General features: G+C 36.8%; 1 protein-coding gene across 11 annotated transcripts in view; it reads left to right on the top strand.

Moving 5' to 3' along the window:
• PARN (poly(A)-specific ribonuclease) overlaps positions 1–27,695 on the top strand; it is a 60,165-nt gene that overhangs the window by 22,716 nt on the left and 9,754 nt on the right. For all 11 annotated transcript variants that reach the window (XM_054211550.1, XM_054211554.1, XM_054211552.1 and 8 more), the window contains 3 exons: positions 4,150–4,236; positions 11,152–11,226; positions 27,089–27,278. In XM_054211550.1, the coding sequence (XP_054067525.1) occupies positions 4,150–4,236; positions 11,152–11,226; positions 27,089–27,278 (352 nt within the window). The remainder of the gene's footprint in view (positions 1–4,149; positions 4,237–11,151; positions 11,227–27,088; positions 27,279–27,695) is intronic.

Genomic DNA, 27,695 nt, shown 5'->3' with positions numbered 1-27,695 from the left:
TTTTTACATTTCAAGTTATTTCAGGTTACAGACCTGGGGCTGTCATAAGTTGCTAATACATTTAAATGAAAACAAATTTTACTAACATAAAGGTCCTTACTGTTATGGGATGTTACACTATGAGGGAGAAAACTTCAGATGAGTGTTACTGCTGATGCCTTAACTTAGAAAAATATGAAGCCCTGGAGTTCAGTCTAGTCCTTGACTAGATGAAAGCTTAATTTCATGCTGTGAAGTCATATACATGAATGTCTTAAAATTGATACCCATCTGGAAGCTGTATTGATGTGAAGACGTTTTCCACTCCATGCATTGTAAAGCTCAGACTGGAGGATGACCCTTTATTAGATGCTAGTTTAATAGTAACAAATGCAGTTCTAGAAAGATGGAAGTACCTACTGGAGAGGAAAACATATGCTGTAAGGGCATACATTTAATTTTTAAATACATTTAGGTGATCAGGTCACTGAGCTCTGGCTCTGCAGCTCTGTTGGAATGGTTATCTAATTATGTTGCATACTTCTTTCCCCAACCATTTGATATTGAGTGGAAGAATGTATAAATACTTCAGGTCATTGAGAGAATGCCAAAGCTACTAAGCTGTAAAGATGCTACTTCCACTTGCTAGCCAACTTACAGGATTGTTTTGATACTTTGCCAAGAAGAGTTGCCAAAAAAGCGTCTGCCTCTCTTATCTGAAAGCCACTCCTGTAGAACAGACTGATGCAGATGCAGATGTTACAGCAGAATCTGAATCAGGGAGACTTTCTAAGCTTCAAAACGGAAAGTACATCTAGGCTGGCATGTTTGGCTGGCTGCTTCAGAAACTTTCATTTCTATTCTGAGATTTAACCGCTGTTGTAGGTTGATGAAGCCATCAGGTTGGTTGTTGTCTATAAGGACATTTTTGCAGAGAAGTAAAGCCATGCAAAGAATATTCACCACAGAAATGTGGCCTTATACTTGGAGACTTTATTTAAAAAAAAAAAAAGAAAAGGAAAAAAGGTGAGGCGCAGATAGCTAGGTGACTGTCATAAGTTATGTTGTGTTTGTCAGGTTGTTTGTCCTGTAGTGTTCTAGCTAGTTTGTGCATTTTTTCCAGAAATAATGGAGTTTGGTAACATATGCTAGGTCAAATAGCATTGAATATGTGGACATGACTTTAATTTTGTTACATGTATTAAAAATTCCTTTCAAGAGAATGAAGTTGCTACACAAAATGACTGCAAAGCAGAATATGAATCAAATATTTCTCACCTGAGTAGGTAGAAGGTATAGAGGTTTAATAGAGGATTCAAAGTGAATTTAAGAATAAACTGATACTGGAGGGTTAGGGGTAGTTTCTTCTCTCTCATCAATAGAAAAAGGTTGTTAAAACATCTGAAACTGGAGTTGTTACAGTTACAATTGTCTGCTATTGGATTGCAAATACTTAACCTTTGAATCACCATCTGTTCAGTAGGCTATACAGCAATGAATTGATCTTCATTGGCTTGTTAGGACAACTTGTGGGGTTTTGGTGTTTGGCGTGTATAGTGCCAAAAAAACTGAATTCTGGTGCTTAAAAATTTTCTGTTTTTTTTTGCTTCTGAAGTAGCACATTTAAGGAATAAGGCTCTCCCTGTCCTCATGACGGGATTGCTTCTTTAGCTGCTTGTGTCTCCTTCCAATCTGACGCTCAGGTGCTCATGCAAACCGGTAATTTGTGAGCAGGGAGTTTCTAATAAACTCATGCTAACCCAGATTGTTTTGAGAGAAACAGATTAAAGCATTTGCAAGCAAATCACAAGTAGGTGGAGGCTGGCAGCTATAACATCTTCAGTTAATACTGTTTCATCTGGAAAAGGCTATATTCCTGCATACCTGTCTCCAGTATCAATTTTATTTCAGCTGATATGATCAGACAGATGAAAAATTCACCCTTTTCTAAGCTGCATGGGTTCTGCTGACCAACTAATTAGACATCATGTTACAATTTACCACAGGGTCATACTCTGGTCTTCCATTTTTTTTGCAACTGAAAAACTAGGTTCTTTACCTATGTGGAGCAAAAGAAGTACTTACTCAAAACAAAACTTATGAAGCTTATTTTCCCCTGACTTCATTAAGCATTCAGTATTTCAGTTATGAGATGCCGAGTTACAATTGTATTATTTTTACTGTTGGTACTTGCATAATGGTGCTTTTGTGAAGATATTTTTTTTCCATATTTTAATACTATAATTGAGTTCATGCTGCAGCCTCTTCTTTGGAAGACAGATGCATTTGGAAATCTCTGTCCTATTTCCATGACATGTTTTGGTTAGGCGCTTGAATTTTAGGGACCTCTAAGTAACTATTGTGCTCTATTGAGTTCAAACAAGACGTTAAAAAATTATTTGGGAATAAAAATTCTATTAACCCTTTGGGCAGGGGTGGGAAGGCTTAAAAGGCATAAAAATCTGTTCTATCAATTTGGGAAACTGTAGCTGTTGCAAGTGAAGTTCTCATGTTCATGCAAAAATGAAGCGTGCCTTGTGGAACAGTTACACCTGGAATTGTACGTGCTGTCTACTATGAAGTACATACCAGGCTGAGGACACCACCACTTTCTGTAATTACTAGTCATAACTAAATAGTCGTAATTGCTAGTGCTTAACTGTATTTATGAAATTAACAATCCACAAGGCTTTCACCAGCGAACAGTGCAAAGCTGCATCTTAACCAAATGTGTCAAAAAACCCTAACAGGTTTGCCCCTGTATAATGGGGTCAAGTACACATGAAAGTTGGATATAGCAATAACAAGTGGTTGGTGGTCCTGTTTTGGACACATGTGCTCCATAAATGAGATCCACCTTAAAAACTCTCCTATTTTAATGCTGAAAGCTAAGGAGATCACGAACTAGAAAAGTTTGCATCGCAAAAGAATTCATGAGGGTGATTCTAAGATGAAAGTCAGTCCCTGTATCTCTATACCCAAAGAAGAGAGAAAGCTCTTCCTGAGGATGTTCCATGTGGTCAGGTTAAAATCTGATCATATAAAGCTGTGTGTAGTTAACCCTTGAGTAACCTTTAATAAACTGGAGCAGTAAATTATAAAGTGGAACACTCCACTTTAATGGTTCAGCCTCCATCTAACATCAAAAGTAAAATGACGAGGGAAGATCTAGCAATGTGTCAAGCATAAAGACATAAATCTCTGCAGATACCTATGGAGAGGATCAATTAATGACTTGTAAATAGTTTCATATGAAAATGGAAAAGATTCCAGTGTCTTTGCACGTTAAAATATAGTATTCCACTTGCTTGTTCTTAAAATGTTACAGGAATTCACAGGTTCTAAAAGCTCAGGTGTCTAGTGAAAGGAACTTCAGTAGCACATACATTGTGGTGGTTTCTTATGTACAAATGATCTTTACTGGGAGAGGTCAAAGGTCCATCTTGTGCAGTAGGCTGCCTCTGATGATGACCAAAACCAGGTGTGTAGGAGGAAGTGTGTAAAAGTAAGGCAGATGTATAGTGATAATTCTGCTGTACTTTTACCTCATACAGAAGTTTGACTTGGATTCTCTCTCTGATTCACAAAGCTCCAGATACCTTCCAGTGTACACCAAAGATGTCTTTTGCTCTATTTCTTTAGATGTTGGCCTTTATATGCTATTTCTTCTTGGTGTAGTTTTTAATTAAAAAAAAAAAGTCTGTCAATGTGTATATTCTACCTTGTACCTAATGTTATATGAAAACTGAATTGAACATTGTTTCACAGTGAGTTTTTTATTGACAGAAAAATGGCAATATTGAATTATTGCTAAGAATTTTTTAAAGCTGGAGCATCAAGAGGTTTTTTCTTCTGCCCTTGAACTTGGTGCAAAGGATGTGAAGGACTAGATTTGTGGGTATTTTCCATGGCATGTAATGCTGTTTCAATTTCTTATGCAGATGAGCTAGTAGGATTTAGTTTGTCTATTTCATGCATAATTGCAGGCACATTTTTGTTGGTGCATGATGTAGTTTCATAGATCTTGGCCTGTTTTCTTATTTTAAAAGAAAGAAAAAAGGAAAAGGAAAAAAAAAAAGAGCTACATGACCATATTGGATAACTTTTTTAGGATATTCTAAAGATACCAGTAATGACTCTTATTTTAACAAATGCTTTATTGTTTCACAGTGCAGCCAAAACGAGATCATGTTCTTCATGTTACTTTTCCAAAAGAGTGGAAGACTAGTGACCTTTACCAGCTTTTCAGTGCCTTTGGTGAGTGATATAATCTGTCCTTCCCTATATACTTTTTTTTTTTCTCTTTGTCTTTAGCAAGTATCTCTGGTTTTCTTTGTTATTTTTAATTTGTGGATGCAGACTTACTCCTACTATAGGTAATGATAAATTGCCTTTTGTAATTTTTGAGTGGTGTCCTGTGGACTTTGTAATGATGTGTTGAAAATGTCCACCCTGATGAACTGTTCTTTATAAATCTTCTTATGTGGTGCTTGTTGAATATTGCGGCCCTTTGAGCCTTTTATTTACAGCCTCTCCTGGGAGAAGGTGATAAGAGGGAATGGTGGTGGGTAAAGGGAATGGGCATTGGTGTGAAAGACAGATCAAGATTTTGGGAATAAGGTTCATCCTGCAGTTTGCTTAAAGCCAGATGCTAACTTATGTGAGTCTAGGCAAGCGAGCAAGCTTGAAAATAGTCAAACTGATTCCAAGATTGTGAACGCGATCCAAGTCAGAAGAAACAACAGAAAAGCTGTCTAATAACTGGGGACTGGTAGTCCTGTTGTTCCTCTACTAAGTGTTAGTATATAATGTAAGCACATGGAGATGCTCATTAATTGACAGTCATCTCCTAATACCTCGCTCTTGCAGCAGAAAACAGTGGTTATGCTTTTTGTCCCTAAATCAGAAAAAGAATGAACTTTCCTAGAGTCCTGTGTTGGATGTTGTTTCCAAGATTTTTATTGCAGATTGGTTTCTCATTTTTATTGCTAGGTAAGGTAATGCTTCAAAAGAGATCCTTTGGGCTTGCAAATAATTTTGAATTGTTTTTCTGGGGTTTTTTGTTTGTGTTTTTTCTTTTTTTTTTTTCCACTGGTAACTTCTTTCCATTTCTTAAAACATTTAATGTAAAACAAAAATTATCACTCTTACTAAAATATCTTTTTGCGCGATTTCCCACAGATATTTGCTTGCAATACTTAAAATACACTATTGAAAATAGCTTATTAAATGTTACATATAATAGACATTTAGGCATCTCGTCTTCCTCAAATTCCGTTATAAGGATTTTAATGGGAAATTGCTTCAAAAAAAAAAAAAGCAAGCTATTTACCGAAGTGTTTACTGGGGGGATCACTTTCTCAAGTCCAGCACTAAACTCTTGTCCTATCACTTGTTATGCACCACATTTAATGACTTATGTCAGAGTTTGTAGCATGGCAAACAAATTCAGGGCAAACCTGAACCTAACCTCCATTGAAATAATTGCTGTGGTATCCATAAGGATGTTTAATCACCAGTGAAAGGATGGAAGTCCTTCCTTCAGTGTGCTCAGTCTTGTCACTCCTATGCTTGCTGTGGGTTACCATGCTAGTTAACAGAACGGTACTGTTCTCTTCACCTAGAGCTGTGACTTGGTAGTCTGTGCGGGTTCTCTGGACCTGTATAAAATTCACTTCCTTCTGACTTGTTGATCTGCGCTGCAGCTTGGTGCCAGTAACGTTCCGAATAGGATTTAATATTCCTGATTGGGAAATGTAGAATGTGAGAATGCAGAAAGCTACTGAGATTCTTCTAGAGTTACCTATTGCAAGGGTAAGAAACAATGCAGTTTGGACATTGTTTCTATAGGTTTTTAAAGACTCGGCCATATAATTGTTTTTATTTCATCAACTCCTTCCCTTCAGCGTTAGTGTGAAACGCAAGCACAGATCAGTACCACCAGGGGTCACACTTACACATCTCAAAATACTATTCAATTTTGAAATTCTTGTTTCTTACTTCTCCAGACTTCGGAGCTGAATGTTTTCATACCTGTATTTACAAGCTCCTTGTATTTGGGTAGTACTTAATCTGCATTTTTTTTTTTTTAGGTCTTATTGCCTTGTTATCTCAAAACAAACTGCAGATTATTCTTTCCAAAATTTGAGGAGTACCCATGCTTTTTCAGTTGTAGCAGGACAGAGAGATAGAGAGTGGCGCAATGTGAGGTTATTTGCCAAAAGCCCCAAAAATATGGCAGTAACAGACATGAATTATCCTAATTTATTACACCAGTTAAACAAAAGTGTTGTTTTTAAAATAAACGTTTGCCTGGAATAAAAATCAATTGTTAAATTGAATAGCAACATTAATCTGACTTTATAGAAAAAATATTTTGAATTTGTTTTAGCCTAGTGTGTATTGAAGCAGAGTTGTAACCTTCCATGAAGCTTGGAATGAAAGCAGTGAAACAGCTGAAGGGGCTGCAGTGTCAGACTTGGAACTGTTTTACGTTTGCTACTCTAGAAGGAGTGTTCACGATTCTGAAGTCTTTCAGTACTGCATGCATACCAAGTGGACACCTGTTCATGCAAGATGTTTTTACAGTCCCATGGGTGAATGGAGTTTCACTGTACAAGTACTTGCAGTACTATGCAGTCTCTTAAAACACTTTAAATTCTTAAATTTGTGTAGTTTATTTGGTCATGCTGATATGAAATATGAAGGTATTAAAATAGTATTTGCTGGAATACAGCTTTTGTGCATAGCCTTCACTTCTACTTAAATGACTGTCTTTTGATGGGCTTTAATTAAAACACATAGTATAAAATATTATAAAAACTATGTAAAGTTTTTGCAAGTGAGTGGAGTCAAACCATTGTATTTTGTGAGAACATGAGAGTTGTCTTTAACGGGGGGTGAACACTGATGTAGTTCATGGAGTCATAGTGATCTTGAAGATGCATAAATTACTTCTAAAATGTAACCAGTCTTTTGTGTGTTTAAATCTTGTTCAGTAGTCCAAGGTACTACATAGGTGAGTTTTAAGTGACTCTTAAATACATTTTTGAGACTCATTTACAAGTTCCATGCACTGTGACATCTGTTCCTGTTAACCACTATACTGCAAACTCAGTTTAACTTTAAAAAAACATAAAAAATAAAATAACATAAATAACAGAAAAGGAGCTTTAAAAATGTCCCTTTCAAAGGTGAACAATCTGGTTTAAGGAAAACTTCTAGCACAGGATATGTATATTAAGTATTCTCCTGAGCTCATGTTCATGTAGACACGTGAGCTTTGGTTCTTGATTTTTTGGTTTTTGGGAGTTTTTTGGGTGTGGAGTTTTTTTTTTTCGTGGTGTGGGGTCTTTTTTTGTTTGGTTGGTTTTTGTTGTTTCTTTTTTTGCTGTTTTTGGAGGGTCTTTAAATTTTAATCCTATTTTTCTCTGTGCATTTCTGGCCTTTCCTCCATCTTCTCATGCCAATGTGTCCTTCAGCTGTTCTTGCTTTCTTTGTACCTTGTCTTCCTGCCAGAAAGGTAGAAACTCTGTTAACCCTTCTGAATTATTCACCAGAAAAAAGTTTTTTGTTTTTAATATGTGTTTCAATCCTTGCTCATAGACTAAAAGCTTCAGCTGTTCCTGTTTTCTGATACAGTCAGTGTCCAGAAACTATTAGCAATTTTATCGTGGGGTCGGTGTGGTCAATTTACTTTTTTTTTAATTGTAAGAAAGTAGAATATATTAATAAACATTTTTGGTTAAATGAAAGTCCATGTTGTCCTAATAGCTATCCTAAGTGTTTAATTGGCACTAACAGTTGTTTAGGAAACGTGTAAGAAAAGAGCTAAAGTAGAAGAACTTTCCTACCTTCCAGCAATCTATAACTTAGGGACTCATGAGCTAGAGGCACACTTGCCTTTCACAGCCTTTTGGTAAGTGATTCTAAAATCATTCTTTATCCCATATATATTCTTGTCATCCACAGCGCTTGATGGCAGTTCACAAACTGCAGTTAAGCATTATGTGAAAATTTATTTTGGTTTTAAAACTTTTTTATATTTTATTAGATTTACCTTAGTTGTTTTATAATGAAAAATTACAACCCCTCTGTACGTCTTTCGTATAATTTATGTTCTCCTATCTTCCCCATAGACAGGTATAGACATCTTCCTTAGATTTTTCTTTTGAAGGCTCAGTCCTAGTTTACTTAGGCTCTTATACAGAAACCTTTCCATACCTTTGGTCGTTGCAGTATAAAAACTGAAGGAAAATCTGTTTGACTGACATAATCCATCAGTATCATTTTATTCTGTGGATTTTAATGTTGTTTGCATGTTTGTGTTTATACAGAGAGAATTTTCAAATTCATTTATAGGAAAAAAACCACATTACTTTGCACCTTCATCTCAGAAGCAACAGATCAGATTTCCATCTCCTATTTGGATGAAGGTGTTTTATTTCACTTGATAATTCTTTACCCTTCTTTTAGCAGGGGACATTGTTTGACAGTGCACGTAGTAGCAAATAGACAAGGGATCATATAGGCTAACAATGGTGTTCTTCAAAGTATTGAAGTGTAGAGAGAGAAATCTTCTGTTTTATTTCTCTAGACCTGGTATTCTATTACATTGCTGTATATGGCTTATTTGGATTAGCTTTGCAGCAAATTGGCATGCAGCTATGTTGATTGCTAAATACTGAACTTCAAATGCAGATGCATTTGTTCTTCAGATCTTTATTGCCCTTTCACCATACTTTTGAAATGCACAATATTTACTGAGTGCTTAGCAATATTGCTGAATGATCTAATTTATTAATCTTACCTCTTCTAAATTCTCATTTCTTAATAATAATGAAATGCGACATACTCTGAGAAGAGTATCGTTTAAGCACAAAGAATTGCGTAAGAGCATTTGTTGCAGTTCTCTGCAGATTACAGCTCAGTGTCCACTATTTAATGTCTGACTTGTGCTTGAAATTACATGTTTAAAATGCATAAATGTGAGTATAAAGGCAGCATATTTTGGCAGGTATTGAAACCCTTAATTATCTAAAATACCAAAGTCTTTTAGAGGGCAGCAGCCTTTTTGCAGCAATGAATAAGTATCTGATACTGAAATGATGTGCCATCAATAGTTTGGATTTTTATTTATTTAGCTTTAATTGGTACTTAGTGAAAACATGGGCACTGGAGTCCATTTGAGTAGTAGCTGAACCCCTTCAGGAGACTGTAGTCCATCGCTGATCCTCTTTGATATTTTACACTAAGGGCGCAATTGGAAGATGTTCATGATAATTTTTCTTTCTAACCTTTCTTTTGGTCTGTTCAGGGTAGATATGGAATTCATTAACTGTATATATAGGAAAGGGACAGAATCTGGACAGCGCTTCCATGTTGAAGAATTACAGAAGAGTAATGGTCTCAGGTGCCTCAAATGATTGTTTAGAAAAATTTCTGATTAGTAATGCAAAAAGGGAGGACTTGATACCCAAAGAAATTCAGAGCGATAACTTGTCAATGCACTTGGAATAGTGTTAAATTGTTCAGTAATTTCTATTATTAAAAGGAAGCTTGGTGTTAGGGTCCTACCAAATGCGCTACAATTTTGAGTTGCAACCATAAATCAGCTTGGGCTTTTCCTGTGTCATGAAATGTTACGTGTCCTGCCAAGAGCATGTTCTCCCTATAGTAAAGACTCTTACCCATAGGCAGCAAAGATCTATGTTCTTCAAACACTGAATTATTAGAAATTGAATTTATTTGCCCTACAAAGTGTTTAAAGAAATTAGAATGTTTAACTTCTCAGTGTAGGCTCTTCTTAATAGCAGCCTTGGCCCTTTAGTATGGGGAAATGTCAGAAACCATACTGAATTAATTATGCTTTTGGCAATGATCAAAATGATTATAACTTAAAGTCCAAAATAGCTGGCTACTCAAAGGTATAGCATGCAAACTAAATCTAACTAGGCTTTTATTTTTTATAATTAGAAAATCTGTTTATTATCTGGCTGGATTTCAGAAGAGACTTCTATAACCTTGTAACCTGTAGGCTAAATTAGATTTAAATAGATTAAACATCTGAAAATAAAATGCATTTTAAGCCATTTTGCTTCATTGTTTTTAACCTTGTAATGTCTGAAGGTTAAATGATGGTGTAACATTATATATAACTTGATTTCCTAGTCTGTCTGGAAAAAAAAATTGCACCAATTTTCAATATCTGAATCGTACAAACAGTAGAGCACTTAGATGAGGACAGGAGATGTAAATGGATTTCAGACTATAATAAGGCCTTGTGTCTGGAATGGAAATCCTTTCCTCTACTTTTGCTTGATTATGAGCTCTTTTAGTGCCTAATGTGACGCTTTAAGCCGTTCACATAGAAAATAGACTAACTGTGTGATGAATGGAGGAACTTATTTCCAGTCACTATTCCACTGTCACAGCTTCCAAATGAGGTCCCTGATTTTGTGCGTTTGTCCTCATATTTACTCAAGTTTTCATTGCACATTCAGGAAATGGTGCATGGCTTGATCCAAACAAACCAGAGTTTGAAGATTTAGTGTTGCAATAACGGGAGTTCTCCACTTCCCTGTCCGCCTATACTGGAATTTCTTATCTTGGATGTCTGTACTAGTAAAGGAACAGTGAGTGGTAACTGGAGCTTGTCCATGCTGTGTCTTTAGGAAAGGCTGAAGTTCTGAAGGATGGATAGGTTTGAAAACCCAAAGAGCTATTCTTTATTTTGGTACAGAGATGAAATTTCCCAGAAAAAATTGCTTTAATTTTTGTTGTAGAATTGTATATAATACATGAAAGGAGGACTCAAAAAACCATCAAAGATTACTTGAATTGTTATAAGATTTAAAAAAAAAAAAGGCACTATGAAGAAGCAGAAGAATACTCTTGGAGTGAAAAAGGTATTAGATGTCTCTTCCTTTTGGTCCTTACTCTAGTGGGTCTAAGGGTATACAGGATGCAGAGGCAGCCCTAACAGACACTGCTTTCTGAACAGTGCCAGGCTCGTGTACATCTGTGTATGCATTACGCCCCTTTACAGGGGACAAAAGCCTTCTCAGCTGAAGTTACTCTTAGTTGACTATCTTCTTTCATGTCATGGCACATCAGATAAAATCTGTGACTAAGCCTAAGATAAAAATAGTCATAATAATTTCTTTTTTCTAGGTAACATTCAGGTTTCGTGGATTGATGATACATCAGCATTTGTATCACTGAGCCAGCCAGAACAAGTACAAATAGGTAAGTGTTTCTGAACTTACTTCAGTATCAAGACTTTACTTCAACCAGCTCCTGTAAAATGCTCTGCGCCAACAGTCTGTGGTTCTAATGGCAAAGCTACGGACTTGGTTCAGATGCTATAGGAGGAACTAAACTTTTATAGTACCAGCATGTGTTGCAGCACAGACAACAAGCCCAAACTGGACTTGATTGAGTTTTGGATTTCGTTCCGTGAGTCTCTAAGTGCCTGAACCTGTAGGTAGAGTAATGCTAGTTTCTTCACTTGATGCAGTATTTATTGAGGTAATTTACCATTACATTGCACAAAGCGGAGCTATCAAAGACTTTTATGGTCTTTGCCCTCAGATATCCTTTGGACTGATGTACATGTTTGGTTTGGGTTTACATTTGGAAGTAACAAGTGCAGTGGAAAGCCTTTTGGTGTACTGTAGAACACGTGCAAAATAATAGTCTCCTAACAGTCTGGACTGCTAATGTGTCTACAGTTTGTGTACTAATAATATGCAATCTCTCCAGACCTTAATTTTTTTTTTTAATTTTCATTTGAACTTTTGAGCTTAGCTTTGAAAAAAGTTCATGGAAGTATACATGTTTAACTTTTTTTTTTTTTCTTGAAAGTTGATTGGGTTTGGTTGGTTGTTTTTTTTTTTAATATACTGGTTCTTGGTTTGGATTTTAGAAGAGGGATTAGTTTAAAGAAAAAAAAATTGTGCGTGATTACATAAATACTCCTAGTGAACCCACATTCCTAATTCATGTAATTGGGACAGATAGCAATATTGTACTATTTACAATTGTTCAAGGTACTCTAGAAGGAACCCTTTCCAGTAAAAGAAGCTGACTGAAAGCATAGAGCAAAACGTTATGTAGGTATCAAGAAAAATATGGAATAAGTAAAAATGTACTCTGAGCTGTGCAATCACAAATGATATGTTTGTGAAGTAGCAACTTAATTGAAGTGTCTGAAGCTTTTTATTTCAGACCTGATTAATCTTATTCAGAGTTTGGTCTCCATGTATGAGGTATAGGCTGAGAAAAAATTGAATAAAGGGTTAGAATTGTTCTACCTTTTTGTCTTTCCAAGAGGATTTATCTTTGTGGTGAAATGCAACAAAGTTGTGTGTTCTGCTTTTTAGTTCAGATGCCCTGATGTACAAAATATTTATAGGTCATTGTAAGTTTATATATCTACGACTTTTTTCAAGCTGATTGCTTATTTCTCTGAGTGAGACTTGCAAGACTTTTTCAATAAAAAACATGTGGTTTATGCCATTTCATAAGCTGAAAGCCTTCCTGGATGCTGCTACAGTAACTTACCGGCTTCTATCACCTCAGTCACTTGCCTGTTCTCTGAATGCTTGGCATACACATTCACCACCATTCTTTTTTTCTTTTTAAATTTTTATTTTTTGTTACATCAACTACATATTGTGGAAAGAACTGAATGTCTGCAGATTATTTAAACTGAATCTTTCTGGCACTGCTTTGTGTGTGTGGTTTTTTTTATGCTTTGACAAACTGTGAGGCTTGTTCTGTGGCCTGCATGCTAGGAAACAATTATTTGTTTGAAAGCTGAGGTGATTATAGTCTTTCATAGATTTTTATGAAATCAGGTTAGTAAAATCTCCTATACTGAAAGCAGTCAGCTGACCAAGCTGATAAACTATATCAACCTCAGTTACCAAAAACCTGTGCAATTTTTACTGTAAAATCGCTTAACCCTCTTGGGTTTTTTTTCCTGTAATAAATACTTCATAAAATCAATTCTGTTGTTCTATTTCCTGATCTTAAATTCTTTAATAAACTGCTTTGGCAATAAAAGTCACTATTTGTACTTGTGATTTAGTGAGCTGTGTTTAAGTGAAGAACCTAGGAAAAACTAATTATGTGGCCTGGGTTTTAACCTGTTTATATAAATATGTCTGCATCTTCTGGACTATATAAAAAGCCTTGGAGAACTGTCAAACAATATGATCCAATGCAAGATGTTGCTGCAGACATACGTTTATGCTTACCTCTTAAAGATGTTTCTGGCTTTAAGCTGGTATTAATATGTGTTCTTAACAAAGCACACATGTGCAACAAAAACATTTATGGAAAAGAAATTGATTGAGAACATGAAGGGTGTGTGGAAGTTTCCCTGTATTGATGAGGTGGTCGGACTTGCATCATACGATAGTCTGAACACTTTAAAAATATCCAGACTTGTTTTGCCTGCTTTTAGTAAAGGATTGTGTGGGGAAAAGCTATGAAAATAGGATCAATTTCGGAGTAATCTCAATGTTAACTGATTCTAGATCTTCCAAATTTTTTTTTTTAAAGTCAGTTCAGATCTGGGAGGTGTCTTTATTTTTCAGATGCAGCAGCAATTCACGTACTGACTGTTTGGCTGAACTAATCTAAAGTTACAGAATTGAACAGCAGATCATTTAAAGACTGATCTGCAGTCATGCCTTGAAGTGTACATAGGATAACCAGTTGATGAATCTGTCTCTTTTCTTAAAAACTTTTCTCCAATGCCTTTTTATTTTGTTCAGCCTTGTAGGTGTTAAAACAGAATTTGAAACATGTGATTTGTCCATATTACTAGTTTCGTGTAGCTGTATCTAAGGGTTGTATTGAAATCGTGATGGTCTTGTGTCCTAAATACGGGGAGGGTTTTCCATGCTGCTTTGAAAAGTTTTGCTTTTTGAGATTAATTTTTACCTGATTAAAAAAAAGGAGGGGAAGGTTGGAGGAGAGAATTTTGTTTTTCTTCAAGTTGTCTTTCACATTTCAGATAAATAATTAATTTTCATACTTTACATCAAACAAACGACAGATCTCTTAAAATGTCACACTTTGTATAAGCTGTTGTATGCTGTTTCTGTTGTTTCTAACTCTCCTGGCTTCAGGTATTTTAAATGGGCTAAAAACTTGTTCATCTGCACCCTGGGAATATGTTGGATTTCTCATGTTAATATGAATAGAAATCCATTTTGAATATGTAGGTAATAAAACATATCTGTTCATTCCCCGGTGCCCTTTAAAACAGTGTTCCTGAGTTATGGAATGTCATGGATGGTAACCATTAAGACCTAGTCAAAAAGTGATTGATAAAACATTGGGCCATATGCTTTTCTGTTTAAACAGTATAAATCTGATTAGCTGAATTAAACTAATGAGTAGCTCTTCGAATTTCACATGGTAATCAGTAGTGTGCATGTGGCCAGGAAAGAATGCACATTCAAATTTTTTAATTGTTAAAGTGTTACCCTGAAGGACCTATGAATCTTTGCATAGTATAAAAAGACTTGTTCCCTCTTCCACTTACTTCCCTCTGAAAATAATAAGTAGGGGAAAGGGCAGTATTTTTATAGGCAATTTTGGAGCTGCTCATATGTTTCAAACTGAATACAGCATGCTTAAAACACATGAAACAGAAACCTCGGGAAATAAGAAGCAAATCCCTTAACCTTCTCATTTTGCTGCTTGTAATGATGTCCAAGAATCTTCATTTTATTTGGTTATTCATGCGACTCGCATATTGGCAGACTCTCTAATTTAGTATGAGTAGAAAAGGCTTGTTCGTGTATAAAATCATTACAATTAGAACACAAACTTCAGCTTGAAGTGGAAGCTGCATCAAGACAAAATGTTAGCTAACCATTTCATAACCACCACGCAGTTCGGTGCCGGCCCTCTCTGTCTGTGCAAGTTGTCCCTGCATGTTTAGTGGGGGAGGATGGTTATGGGGTTCTAGTGTCAGTTATCGCTGCTGAACTGCTATGTTGTCATGTTAAAGCCAATAACGAGTTTGTGGAAGCGGTGATTTAACTGGCTGTAATTTGTGACTTCTTGCAATATGCTGTCCTGTAAACTGATTTCCAAGTTACAAGCACCTGAAAACAATAATGGACAATAAACACAGTCTGTTTTCTGTTGAGGTTTGCTGTTCGAGGCAGGTAATGAATAAGAATTTGTTAAATGGTTGATTTTCCTTTAGTTGGACATCTGTGAGACAGAACTTAATGTTGCCAAACTGTACTTCACGTGGTCTCAGCAAATGTGGAGCACGTGTTTTTTGAGTGTGTGACAAAAGATAAAGCAGTGTGCGCTCTTACAACTGATAAATGCAAGAAACTTCAGAATGAATTTTTGGTGTACAACTTCTGGCTCCTAAGACTTTCAGCTCGCTAGATAAGCTTGCTTTTGGATGCTGTTCAGCTTCATATATTTATAAAGTTGGCTTTTCATCTGGAAAGGTTAGTATGAAATAAGTACTATTTCAATGCTTCTTGACTTACTGGGGTCTAGACTTCATACAAATAGTCTGGAAATGTGGGGAAGATGGGAGAGACTTCAGCTTGTCTTAACTTTAAAGTAGACACATTATTTTACTTCAATTAATTAATTGATGCAACCTGAAGTATTTCAGTGTTTCAACCATTTCAGTATCTCGCCATTCTGGACAGTTAACTAGTTTGTGAGTCCTCAGTTAATGCTTTGTATCAATGATAAGCTCTTGTTATTCATGGTTTTATTGAATTTTGTTGCCAGCCAACTTTCTGTGACTATTGAGGTCACTGGTCTAAGAAGAACATAGATGCACTCTGAAAGCGAGGTTTCTTTAGATGTCTTTGCGCTTGTGGAGTCTTTATGGGCCATCTAAACTGTACTCTTAAAAATTACTGTTACTTAAGGGTGGGTTAATTTCTAAAATGAGGGAAAAGTCTTATGTCAGATTTTTAATATGCTTGAAAGTGAAATTGGGTTTCTGTTCTGAGACATTTGACATAGTTATATGTTAATGAAAATAATGGGTAAGTTTATCGGTGGTACTTCAAAAATATACCTGATTTATTTTCCCTTAGCAGCTGACTCTTGCTCTTAATTCTCCTTACCTAAGACTTAGGTGCAGTTTGATAACATTTATATACTGATTATGAGCAACTTCTGCAGTATTTGAAGACCACTGGACTTAAAAGTAATTCTAACTTGAGAATCTTCCTGAGAATTTTTTTCTCGCTGTTTTAAAATACAATAAATACACTTAACCTGAAATTTTAAATACATGTGAAAAGCAACTGCTTGTCATAAATGGCAAGCATTGAAATAATGTTAAGTTGTTCCATGTGTTAGTGCCCCGATACATGAGCTCATATAGAATTTACTGTGTGCAAGATATCTCCTTCCTCTAGGCATTGAGTAGACTAATGTATTTAGACAGCAGGGGAGCAATGGACTAAAGCAGGTGCAGCAGCTGAAGTTGTGATGGCCTTTCAATGATTCTTGTTTAAATCATTAATCTTTCTGAACTTGTGAGTTTCTGAGACAGGGATGGACTTTATGGTTTATTGGTGTTTTTTAAGGTTTACTATAGAGCCTTCTATCTAGCATGAATGCTTACCACCACAATTTAAAAATATACATTTGTATTTTGAGATTGTGTTCCTGTCAGTCTCTTCTCACTGCATTTGGGGAAATGGCATGTAGTAGATAGTGTGTTACCCAGATTCTTTGGAAAGTTATATTTCACATGGCAGTGTTCTCAGCAATAAGATAGTGTGAAATTCATGTCAGATACATACTCTGGGCAGGAAACTTCCTTAATGTAGACCAAGGAAGCAGGAGTCATACTGCATCATGTCGCATCTCAGCCATTACTCTTGTTTTACTTTTTCTTTGAATTATGTGCAGTCTCAAACAGTTTCTCTATGTTTGTGGGTTTTTGTTTTTTTTTTTTTTCTACCCTCCCCGCTGCCCCCCCCCCCATATCAAATTTGCCGTTGTTAGGATCTACAAGGTTTTGATGTTTAGGAAAGCTTTGTTTAAATTTTGCATCAGTGGCTTAGTATTTCTCATGTTAATTTTTGAGTGGCTTGAATTCTTGTGCTGCATCAAAATGGCATTTAAGATGAGACTAACTAATAGTTGTAACAATTATAGTAAGATACAATCATTTTGCAGATGTGTGCTTTTAAATTATTTTCACGCAGTTGAATTTTTTAAAAACATACGTTACCTTGAAACTGCATATAGTTTTTCAAAAGTTCGTAATCATTTGTTATACGTGCCTGTATGCTGTGTAAGGACTCGAATGAAATGGTTTCACTAGGAAGACCTGAACAGTTAGTCCGTACGTTTTGCACTTCCCATGGTTAATAAGGGTTATCAAAATGGAAAAGTTAAAGATTTAGTTTTATTTGCGGTGCCATGTTATGTGGAGACAGTATCAACACATTTTTTTGATGCAGTATTGAATATATTCATTCTGGCAATGGGTGCAATCATTCCTGTAGCAAGTTGTATCTGATGGGTGAACTCATTACCTGCATAGTTCTTTTTGAAGCACCCAACATGTGGAGCATCAATAGGCATTTCAGTTGAAAATGTCTGTATTAATCTTGAACAGTCTTCTGGACAGCACTGCCATGAGGATGTCTCCAAGCTCAGGTCACTAGTTCTTGTGCTGAAGTTCTGAACAAGTATCAGAAATGTCATCAGATTTTGCAGGACTGTGCTTCCTGCAACTGCTCAGCCTTACCTGAAATGTTTAATTTGCTGCTATTAAAATATAGGTAACGGTTTGTGCCAGTCTTAATCCTTCATGTTTACATAAAGGGGATGAATCTTTCCCCACTCCAACAGTGAGCTTTCACTGCTTTTCTTTTGCTGGTTCTGTGTCCAGAAAAAATAATAAAGGAAAATTCCTGCTGGTTTAGTGAGGTGAACTGGCTCATCAGCAGGTCAATAAACACCAGAAACACTGTAAAGAAGGAGGGCATGGGACCAGGTGGCTTGGAGCAGGAGCTAAGGAGCAGGGAATGGGATTCTCCCATTTGGTAACAAGCTGTTAGATGAAATCAGCTGTCTAGCCAGACTGTGGGTTCCGTTTCTTTCCAAAAAGTCTTTTAGATCTGAGCATTCTGTGCTTTGAGTAATAATAGACATTGAGACCTTCTGTCTGACTAGAAAGGAAGTGTTCTGTACGTTTTACTCATTTACTTTGTAGATTAATGGATCTGAACGCTTTACTGTACTCCTGGAAATTAAAATTCTCCAGTGTTGATTTAAAAGCATTTCTGTACGAGTAAGTGCAGGGTATGAGATGTGGTGAATTTCTACTTATGTTGTTCAGCCATCTTGACTATAACAAGAAAATTAATTGCTGGTTGATACATTCTAGTAATGATTTTACAGTGGAACCTGTGGTATAAATCACATGACAGACAGCTATTTTACAATTTTCAGCATTAGCTATGCAGAATAAACAGGCCTGTATAGACTTGCCTTCAGGCACCTGCAGCCATATTTTTTCTCATCACTTAAAAAGACAAAACAAAAAAACCCCTGTGCCCTGTAAGTTTGAATATAGTAGGTTTCTTCTTAATATAATGTTTGACTACCTTTTAATTTGATTTGGATTTTTTGAAATGGGTTATATATTTCACAGCCCTTTTTTTCAATTGCTGAGGTATTTAAACAGGGTGCAAAGGTTAAGTAGCTTGAATTCTTTCAGTAATTAAAAACCTGCATCTTTAAGAAATTTAAAATCCTTCATAACAATCCGCATACATGTGCATAGCGTGAAGTGTCTCAGTGGACTATACTTATCATCTGTGTTCTTTGTTGAGAGAAATTTTTTGAGTTTAAAACATTGCCTAAGGATCCTTCCTCTTTCTCTTTGTACTGGCATTTTTCTTTCTTCTGTAAAACCATTTCCTTTCAGACCACCTGTTCATTTTCCCATTTTTTCTAAAATGGAGCATCAAAGACTTATTTTAGTTTGCTTTCTGTCTAATTTGCCATCCTCCTTTGCAAGGTGAACAGCTGCTTTGTCACCACATTGATCCTACTTTGGATTCAGAAGCCAAAAGAGATGACAATCTTTGTAAGACAGTCTGTTTTAAAAGTCTATTTTAGAATCTGTATAGGCACCTTCTGCTATCTTGGGCTAATACAGGAGAGGAAAACAGAGAGGGATGGTCAGCACCATGTACAAATTAGAGTTTCAGTTTTGATACAACCTGCAGATAGTTGCTATTATCAAATATAATTCAGAGACTATGGATCCTTCAAATTGTTAAATTACTTTTCTCTATCATACTCTAGTACGCAGATTCCTTGGAGCAAGAAAATACATCTTCACCAGCCTTAATTTGTGTTTCTATGCAGTCAGTATGCAGGTTGTGAAAATAGGTATGGAATTAACTAACCAAGTTAATATATTTTGTAACTTCAAAAAATGTTGTCCTAGCATAGTGATTTGTCCTTGAACATTTTGTACTTAATTCTGTATCTATGTCTCAGAACAAAGGTGGTTTTTACAAAGTTAAGATTTTCTTCATGGACACCAAAGAATAATGCAGTATTTTATCTCAGGGTTTTTTTTTCCTGTTGTTTGTTTTATTTTAGTAAATGTAATTCAGGTGATTTCGAAGAATTATATATATATATTTTTTTTTTTTTAGAGTAGTTTGAACAGGTGGTCTATGTTGGTCAAGTTGATAAAATCTCAAGTTCTGTAACAAAATGTTGAGACTTGGCACTGTTAAAATACAGTACCTTCCAGTCTGTGTAATGTTTGGGCGACTGAGGAGGAGCAATGCATATACAGAAGTTTAATAAATTCCCTTGGGAAAGGGGGGGGAAACAGGCTTGTTAAATAATAGAAAACTTGTTGAACACACATATTTTATGATTGAATGCTACAACTGATACTAAGAGATTTGAGACTTTCTAATAGTTACATTAAGGATGCTTCCCTTATCACTGAATAAAAGACCGAATAAATCATTCTGCTGATCTCTGAGACGGTCAACTGTTGTTATATTTCTGGAAGTATGTTGACTAAGTAAATAGCTTTTAACTTCTTCAGGGCTTTTGACTTTTTCTAAGTGATGTTGGGATCTAAAATTACACTGCATTGTAGGTTTCAAACAATTAGGTTCTGACTTCCAAATGGCTAAATGATTTTTATCAGTAAAATAAATTGTAAGTGAATTTTAATTACCTCCTGACCTTAGGGCAAACTAAGACTTTCCCTTCAAGATGCTTCAGTGCAGGATGATCGTAGAGGATCTTCCATGAGATCTTGATACCTTGTTTTATTTAATTCTCTACTTTCCCCTCCCACCCCCCAATAAACTGTTTGCAGGGAGAGGTTTTTTCTTCTCTTTAACCTTTCTTGAGGACAAGGATCTTGAGAAGCACACTGATGAAGTGTCACTTCATTCAGCAACACTGGGCAAGCCTGCTGTAGTTACCTTGGCATGTGCAAAAGGGTTTTGATGCAGTAGCACAGCTATTATGGAAAATGGAAAGCAGGCGGTCAGGCTTTCTGTAGCTGAATTAGCAGTTACTCTTGACTCTCTTCAGTCACAATCGAAATATTTGTTTGACTCTATTAGAAGGAGACCTGTGCAGGAAAACTATTTTCAGGATAAGGTTTCATCTCAATAGAAGATTTAGGAAAGGGTATGCTGAATACATCCAACTCAAGAAAAATTGCTGCCTTGATAGTGTGGGTTGATGACCAAGGCTTTAAAGAATCCTGTCTGTCATATCTAGGTGTCTTACCCTGATAAATTAATGAGGCCTTAGAGAGTAAGAGTTTTGAGAGTAACAGTGTTAGATGGGTTTACACTCCTAAAAATCCACTGTGCTCTTCAGCTGATTGGTGATGAGTTGATGTGAGCATTCCAGATTAAAAAAATTAAAAAAAAAAAAAAAACCCAAACCAAAACACAAACAAACAAAAAAACCAAAAAAAAAAAACCCAACCACAAACAAAATCCAGCACTTTAAAAGCAGGATTTAAGAAACATTCAGATCTTTCTGTTGAAATACAAATGAATTGGAATTCTTCTGATCTGCTAACAGTTTTGCTTTTTTTTTTTTCATAACCAGACTTGAGAAAATGGTCTAATCCACTACACTTACTTGTTTTTTTTAAATTATACTTTTGCAAGGGCTAAGAGTAACATACTACATAGGGCAGTTATTCCGAGGATCACTTCTTTCCTGCTAATGAAACATACTGGTTTTATAGTCTTCTAGATTCTTCTACATGCCTGTGATATTTTGAAAATCCCTGAATAATGCAATAAAGTAGCCAGCTAGTTTAGAACTTCATTCTTTGTATGTACTGGGAGAGAAGAGAGCACAGAGATTGTGAGGTTGAATCTGCGCTATTTTTCTCTATTTGCGTGAGTACCATTCCTAATTAACTCTGGGGTACTACATGGACTTACTCCAAGTGAAGAAACATTAAGAAAGAACACTAAATACAGTAATTTATTGGTAGGAGTCAGTATAGCCTGCCTCCTTCCTAATCCTAAAGATTGCTCATAGTTTTAAAAAAAATGATCATTCAGTCTGGTGGGGGAGGAAGAGCTGTGCCAGTGTTGTCCTTGTTCTTTAGTGTTCTTTGTTTTGGCTTTCAAACTGGACTATTTTAAGAAAAAAAAATAATGGTAATGGAATAATTTTTGTAATATGTTTTTGTTTGCCTGTTTGGGGTATGCTGGTCCTTCTTGGAGGTGGACCAAGGTTTCATTTCACCAAGGTTTTTTGTAGTGCTACACAGACCAGCGCATGGTTCCAGCCCCGTTGTCAGCTCTGCTTCCTTGTTTTAGGCAAGGGATGGCCAAGGAACTAGTGAATAGGGATTGGATTGGGAACTAATTTGTTTATGTGTTCGGATAGAGCAAAGAGGCTGTGATTGGACCAGGTTTAGAAATTAAACTGGTTTGACTCTAAAGAAAAATGCTTTTGACAAGGACTACCCTGCATGAAAAAAAACAACTGGGATAAAGAACCAGAAATGGATAATGGGGTGTGGCTTCATTAAGTTGGGGAAAACTGGTGCCTAATGGTAACAGAGACAAACAATTGAAAAAAGGAGGTAGGAGTATGGTCTTGCCAGAGAAAATAGGAAACAGTGAGTTTAATATTGAAGAATATTTAGGATTATGATAGATTGCAAGACAAATATGAGATAAAGACACACCTAGAAAAGACTGAACTGGGAAAAAGACAAATTGGAGAGGGTAGGATAAGAGCAGAAATCAGCAGAAATGATGGCTAATTAGCTCTTTCTGAGAGAAGCCAACAGAGAGTGTGCCCGATGCTTTTTATATTGAGTCAACACTAGCAACTATCAGTAACTTTCATAATTCTAGTGAGAGAGGCTGGAGAAATGCATATAAAATTTCTGGTCCAACTAATTAGTCACAGAATCATAGAATTGCTGAGATTGGAAGGGACCTTTAAGATCATCGAGTCCAACCTTTAACCTACCCTGACAAAAGCCACTTCTAAACCATGTCCCTAAGTGCCCCATCTACCCTTTTTTTAAACACCTTCAGGGATGGTGAATCCACCACCTCCCTGGGCAGCCTATTCCAATGTTTAATAACTCTTTCAGTGAAAAAATGTTTCCTAATATCCAATCTAAACCTCCCCTGATGTAACTTGAACCCGTTTCCTCTCGTCCTATCACTTGTCACCAGGGAGAAGAGGTCAGCCCCCATCTCTTTACAACCTCCTTTCAGGTAGTTGGAGAGGGTGATAAGGTCTCCCCGCAGCCTCCTCTTCTCCAAGCTAAACAACCCCAGCTCCCTCAGTCGTTCTTCATAAGGTTTGTCCTCCAGACCCCTCACCAGCTTTGTAGCCCTTCTCTGGACACGCTCCAACACCTCAATGTCCCTCTTGTAGCGAGGGGCCCAAAACTGAACGCAGTACTCGAGGTGGGGCCTCACCAGTGCCGAGTACAGGGGGATGATCACTCCCCTAGTCCGGCTCACCACACTGTTCCTGATACAGGCTAGGATGCTGTTGGCCTTCTTGGCCACCTGGGCACACTGCTGGCTCATATTCAGCCAGCCGTCAACCAACACCCCCAGGTCCTTTTCTGCCGGGCTGCTTTCAAGCCACTCTGCCCCAATCCTGTAGCGCCTCATGGGGTTGTTGTGACCCAAGTGCAGGACCTGGCACTTGGCCTTGTTGAACCTCATACCATTGGCCTCAGCCCATTGGTCCAGCCTGTCCAGATCCCTCTGCAGAGCCAAGCTACCCTCAAGCAGATCAACACGCCCGCCCAGCTTAGTGTCATCTGCGAACTTACTGAGGGTGCATTCGATCCCTTCATCCAGATCATTGATAAAGATATTAAAGAGAACCGGCCCCAGCACCGAGCCCTGGGGGACACCACTTGTGACCGGACACCAACTGGATTTAACTCCATTTACCACCACTCTCTGGGCACAGCCATACAGCCAGTTTTTTACCCAGCGAAGAGTACACCTGTCCAGGCCACGAGCAGCCAGTTTCTCCAGGAGAATGCTGTGGGAAACAGGGTCAAAAGCTTTGCAAAAATCTAAGTAGATAACATCCACAGCTTTTCCCTCATCCACTAAGTGGGTCACCTTATCATAGAAGGATATTAGGTTTGATAGGCATGACCTGCCCTTCACAAACCCATGCTGACTGGGCCTGATCACCCTGTTCTCCTGCATGTGCCGCGTAATGTGTGTAAGAGTGGGATGCCTTGCAGCAGAAATAGTGTAGGTATGCTTAAAGGTCTGAAAACCGCCTATAGGCTAAAAAAAAAATAATTAATATTGCAATGCCAATTTTGCTAATATTTAACATATTATAGGTGAATTATGCCTATCCATTGATAAAGTTCCTGGCCATGTGATCACATGCAGTTTCTTTTGGAGAATTTTGATTTATGACTTCTCTGGGAATATGTTAATACATTTGCTGTGTAGGAACCCAACCCTGATTGAACGCTCTGTGTAGTGGACAATTTAATTCCATTTAGGTTAATTTAAAAGATACCCTCTAATTTGGGATGTTGAATCTTTACTTCCGGTTTCTGTTTATAAAATAGGCTCTGCTTCAGCTGATGAGCTTTACTTTGAAACACTGGACGATGCCATGATGAAAAAAGTGCACATGCAAACTTCTGATTTTTTAAAATGGAACGTGAATAGCCCTAGAAGTCAGTAAGGCAGGCTGTGGAACCACCATACAATGACTAGTGAGAAAAAAAACAAAATACTGAATTAGCTACTCACAAATTGAACACTGTCGATCCGACTGAGGCATCCATCCCATGTTTTAATTAGTACATGATCAGATAAGACTAACACAGCATCTATACAGAGGTTCCTTTAAGACTTCACAGGTGAATTTTTACTTTAGTATTTCATAAACTTGAGCGTTCAGTATTGCAGCCTTAATCTCTGTAGTTCTGTGTATTTATTTTATTTATATATTGTTGGGTTTTTACCTACACAGTTCACTTAAAAAATTGTCTATTTATTAAGAGACTAAAGGCTGTCAGTGGCCATCTGTCAGGATTCTGCTCTGCATAAGAGCAAGGACTTGGTGAAAGAGTATCTTTGTACACATTCCTCTTGGATCGCTCAACATCAGTCAGCCTGTTGAACAGCTTGCCTAGTAACTAGGGAAGATGCCGTCCTCTAGAAATGTTTTTCCTAAAATAACATGCAATTACTATTATACTACTATAAAACAGAAACTTAACTTTATGGCTGCAACTAGCGTAATGAAATGCAGCCATGGGGTCTTGGTTACTAGGTCAGGTTTCTCACAGAAAGATTTGTCTTCTCTCTTATCAAATAAATAAGTAAATCAACCCCGCTAAGTTCTCTTTAGTTTGTTAGAATTCACAAAGCGTTCTAGCAATGCTATTGGCCATGCAGAGCAATGTAACTGCATTCTATTGGCAATGCAGAGCAATGTAACTGTATTGCTTTGTTTGGCAATGTGGACATCATTTATCAAAAAAGCATCAGAGAAAATGTATTTTAAACTTTTACAGGGAGCTGCTCTTCAGTTCAAAACCATGCAAGATTGATTTATCAGTGTGGCTTCATAGAATTCTCCATATGCCTTCATTTCAGTTGTTCAATGCATGAAGCAATATATTCAGCATACAACTTTTAACGTTACATATATGTATGTACTTGTGTGTGCATGTGTAATACGAATGGGTTGCTGCAAAATATAGGCTTTATCTCAGGAAAGTAGAGTTGTCTTTGTTCAAAAATATTGACTCTTACACAGGTTTATTTTAAAATTATCTTTAGGCTGCATAAGGATGATTCCCTCCCCCCCCCCCCCCCCCCCCCTAAATACAGGCCAGGTTTGTCAGGGAATTAAATGGAAGAGCCATAACTTTGTCTCTTAGTTTATAGCAAAACAAATAATGTGAAATGGTTATTGTGTTTTAACAAATCACTATTTATCAGGTGGTCCATGGTAACTATGTGCTTGATTTTAGCAAGTAAAAACATACTTGAGTTTAACTAAACAAATTTTACCCTGAGGAATGTCGGCTGGCATGCAGTAACTCCAGTGAACATTATTAATTCATTCATGATGCCTGCACCATAACTTCATGGGCAATAAATACACTCCTAATTCTTACAAACAGATCCTGTAACTTCACAGTTCAAAACAAGGTATGCATAACATCTCTTTGGTTAGCGCAACAATCTCACGAGGCTATTAATCATAATGGCTGGTATCTATTCTTGGGATTAAAATTAAATATACAAAGCTGTTGCCCAGTTTTATGTACGTTTGGAAGACTTTGCAGAAGCAGCATCTATGTGCTGTGACTGGTATTATGGATAATTCATTTCACTGTAGCATAGCCAATGTGCAGAACAGATGATTTATTTGGAAAGAGGAAAAAAAACTAATCCACCCATCTTCCTAATTTTTTATGAATTGTGATGCTGGAGCTTGCTATTTCTAGTGTTTGGGCTACAGTTAATACAGAATACCTGTATTCAAGATGACAACACTTCAACTAGAATCAGAAAGTTGGATACACAGCTGAATTTTTTACAAGAAGACTGGAAGTACATAATAAAATCAGGATTTTGTCTCCATTACAATTATGGTATTTTAAAATGCGCAGTCCAAGTACATGAAAAACAGTCTGGGTTGGGGTTTTTTTTATATTTAAACTGGTTTACTGGTTGGTTTACAATACTTCCTTTCAGTGAGTTAGGCTGAAAACAGCAGAGGACACCAGTTGACAGTCAGTTTAATTTGCTGATTCATCTGTTACAGTGATGGCTTCAGGCCAGAGCTTGGCTTGCAGACTAAAGGCTGAGAGCTGTGAAGATGCTGGGATTTGAAGGAATGTTGGTAAATTGTTGCTGAGTGAAGGCAGTGAAAGTTTTTTCTTTATTTTTGAAGTTATTCTAATTTTGCATTGACAGAAATCCTTCTACCTTGAACTTCGGTCTTTTATAGTTAAAAGAAGACCAAACATGAGAAAGATACAAGGATGGAACAGCTGGATATTAGCTAAGTGCTGCTTCCACGGGTATCTTGTGCAACCAAAAATGCAGCTCAAATAAGCTTATGTTTCACAGCAATCAAACAGAATTTTGGCAGAGGCTTTGCAAATGTCGTCTTTTCCTGGCAGAGATGCAAAATAAACCTGCTGGGTTAAGTAATGAGACTAAAAGGGAAAAAATCCAGGAAATCTTTTCTTGCCAACAAGCAATCTGGAAGAGGGTTACAACTGAAGAATTGATGGTTTCTAATTTGAAAGAAAAGTCTTAAGTAGATTTAACCCTTTTTGTATGAAGTCTGACTCTGAGAAGAGTTTTGAATATCCAATTCAAACATTACCATGTGAATTTAGGAGAGTACAGCATTTTCTTTTTTTTATTTTTTCTGATGACTAACAATGGAACTAGAAATTGTTCATGTGAACAGAACAAATAGCTCACTGCCTTCTGCTATTCAAAATACGTTATTTCAGGAGAGGACGTGCTGGCATTTAACAGTGTTTTGTATGTAACATCACTCTTCTTCCCCCTAGCTGTAAACACCAGCAGGTATGCTGAAAGTTATAGGATCCAGACATATGCAGAATATGTTGAGAAAAAACATGAAGAAAAACAAGCAAAGAGAAAATGTACAGAAGATAGTTGGAAGGAGATGGAGAGAAAGCGGTTAAAAACTCAATGCACACCTTACGTTTCCCCGAGTCGATACTACTGTGTTAACAGGTGAGACTTTTCCTGCATTGCCAACTCTTATTTTTATTGCATTTTTATTAAAAGACTAGCAATTTTCAGGTAGTTCTTAACCAATAGGCGACTTTTTTTTTTGGTGCACATTTCTTTACATGTAAATCAGTAGTGGTACATCAGCTGTCACAAGATCATAGGTAAAGGAGCAGAGATAATTTGCTCACAAACATGTTTAGACAAATTTTTAAAATATTGGGATTTTGAGGGCAGGTCAAATCGCAGCTTCTGAGCTTGATGTAGCAGCACCATTTCTTATAACCAAAATAAAAGAATTATTTTCTTTATTCATTTGACACCTTTGAATGGGTTGTGTCATCTGGAAACTTAGCTGTCATCTTATAACCTTGTAAAGGCTGTCTTGGTTTTTGGATGACTTTTCCATGGTGATAATAC

Source organism: Rissa tridactyla, chromosome 8 (genome assembly GCF_028500815.1).
Source record: "Rissa tridactyla isolate bRisTri1 chromosome 8, bRisTri1.patW.cur.20221130, whole genome shotgun sequence".
In the NCBI taxonomy this organism is placed as follows: Eukaryota; Metazoa; Chordata; class Aves; order Charadriiformes; family Laridae; genus Rissa; species Rissa tridactyla.
This window is presented reverse-complemented; position numbering and strand designations above follow the sequence as displayed.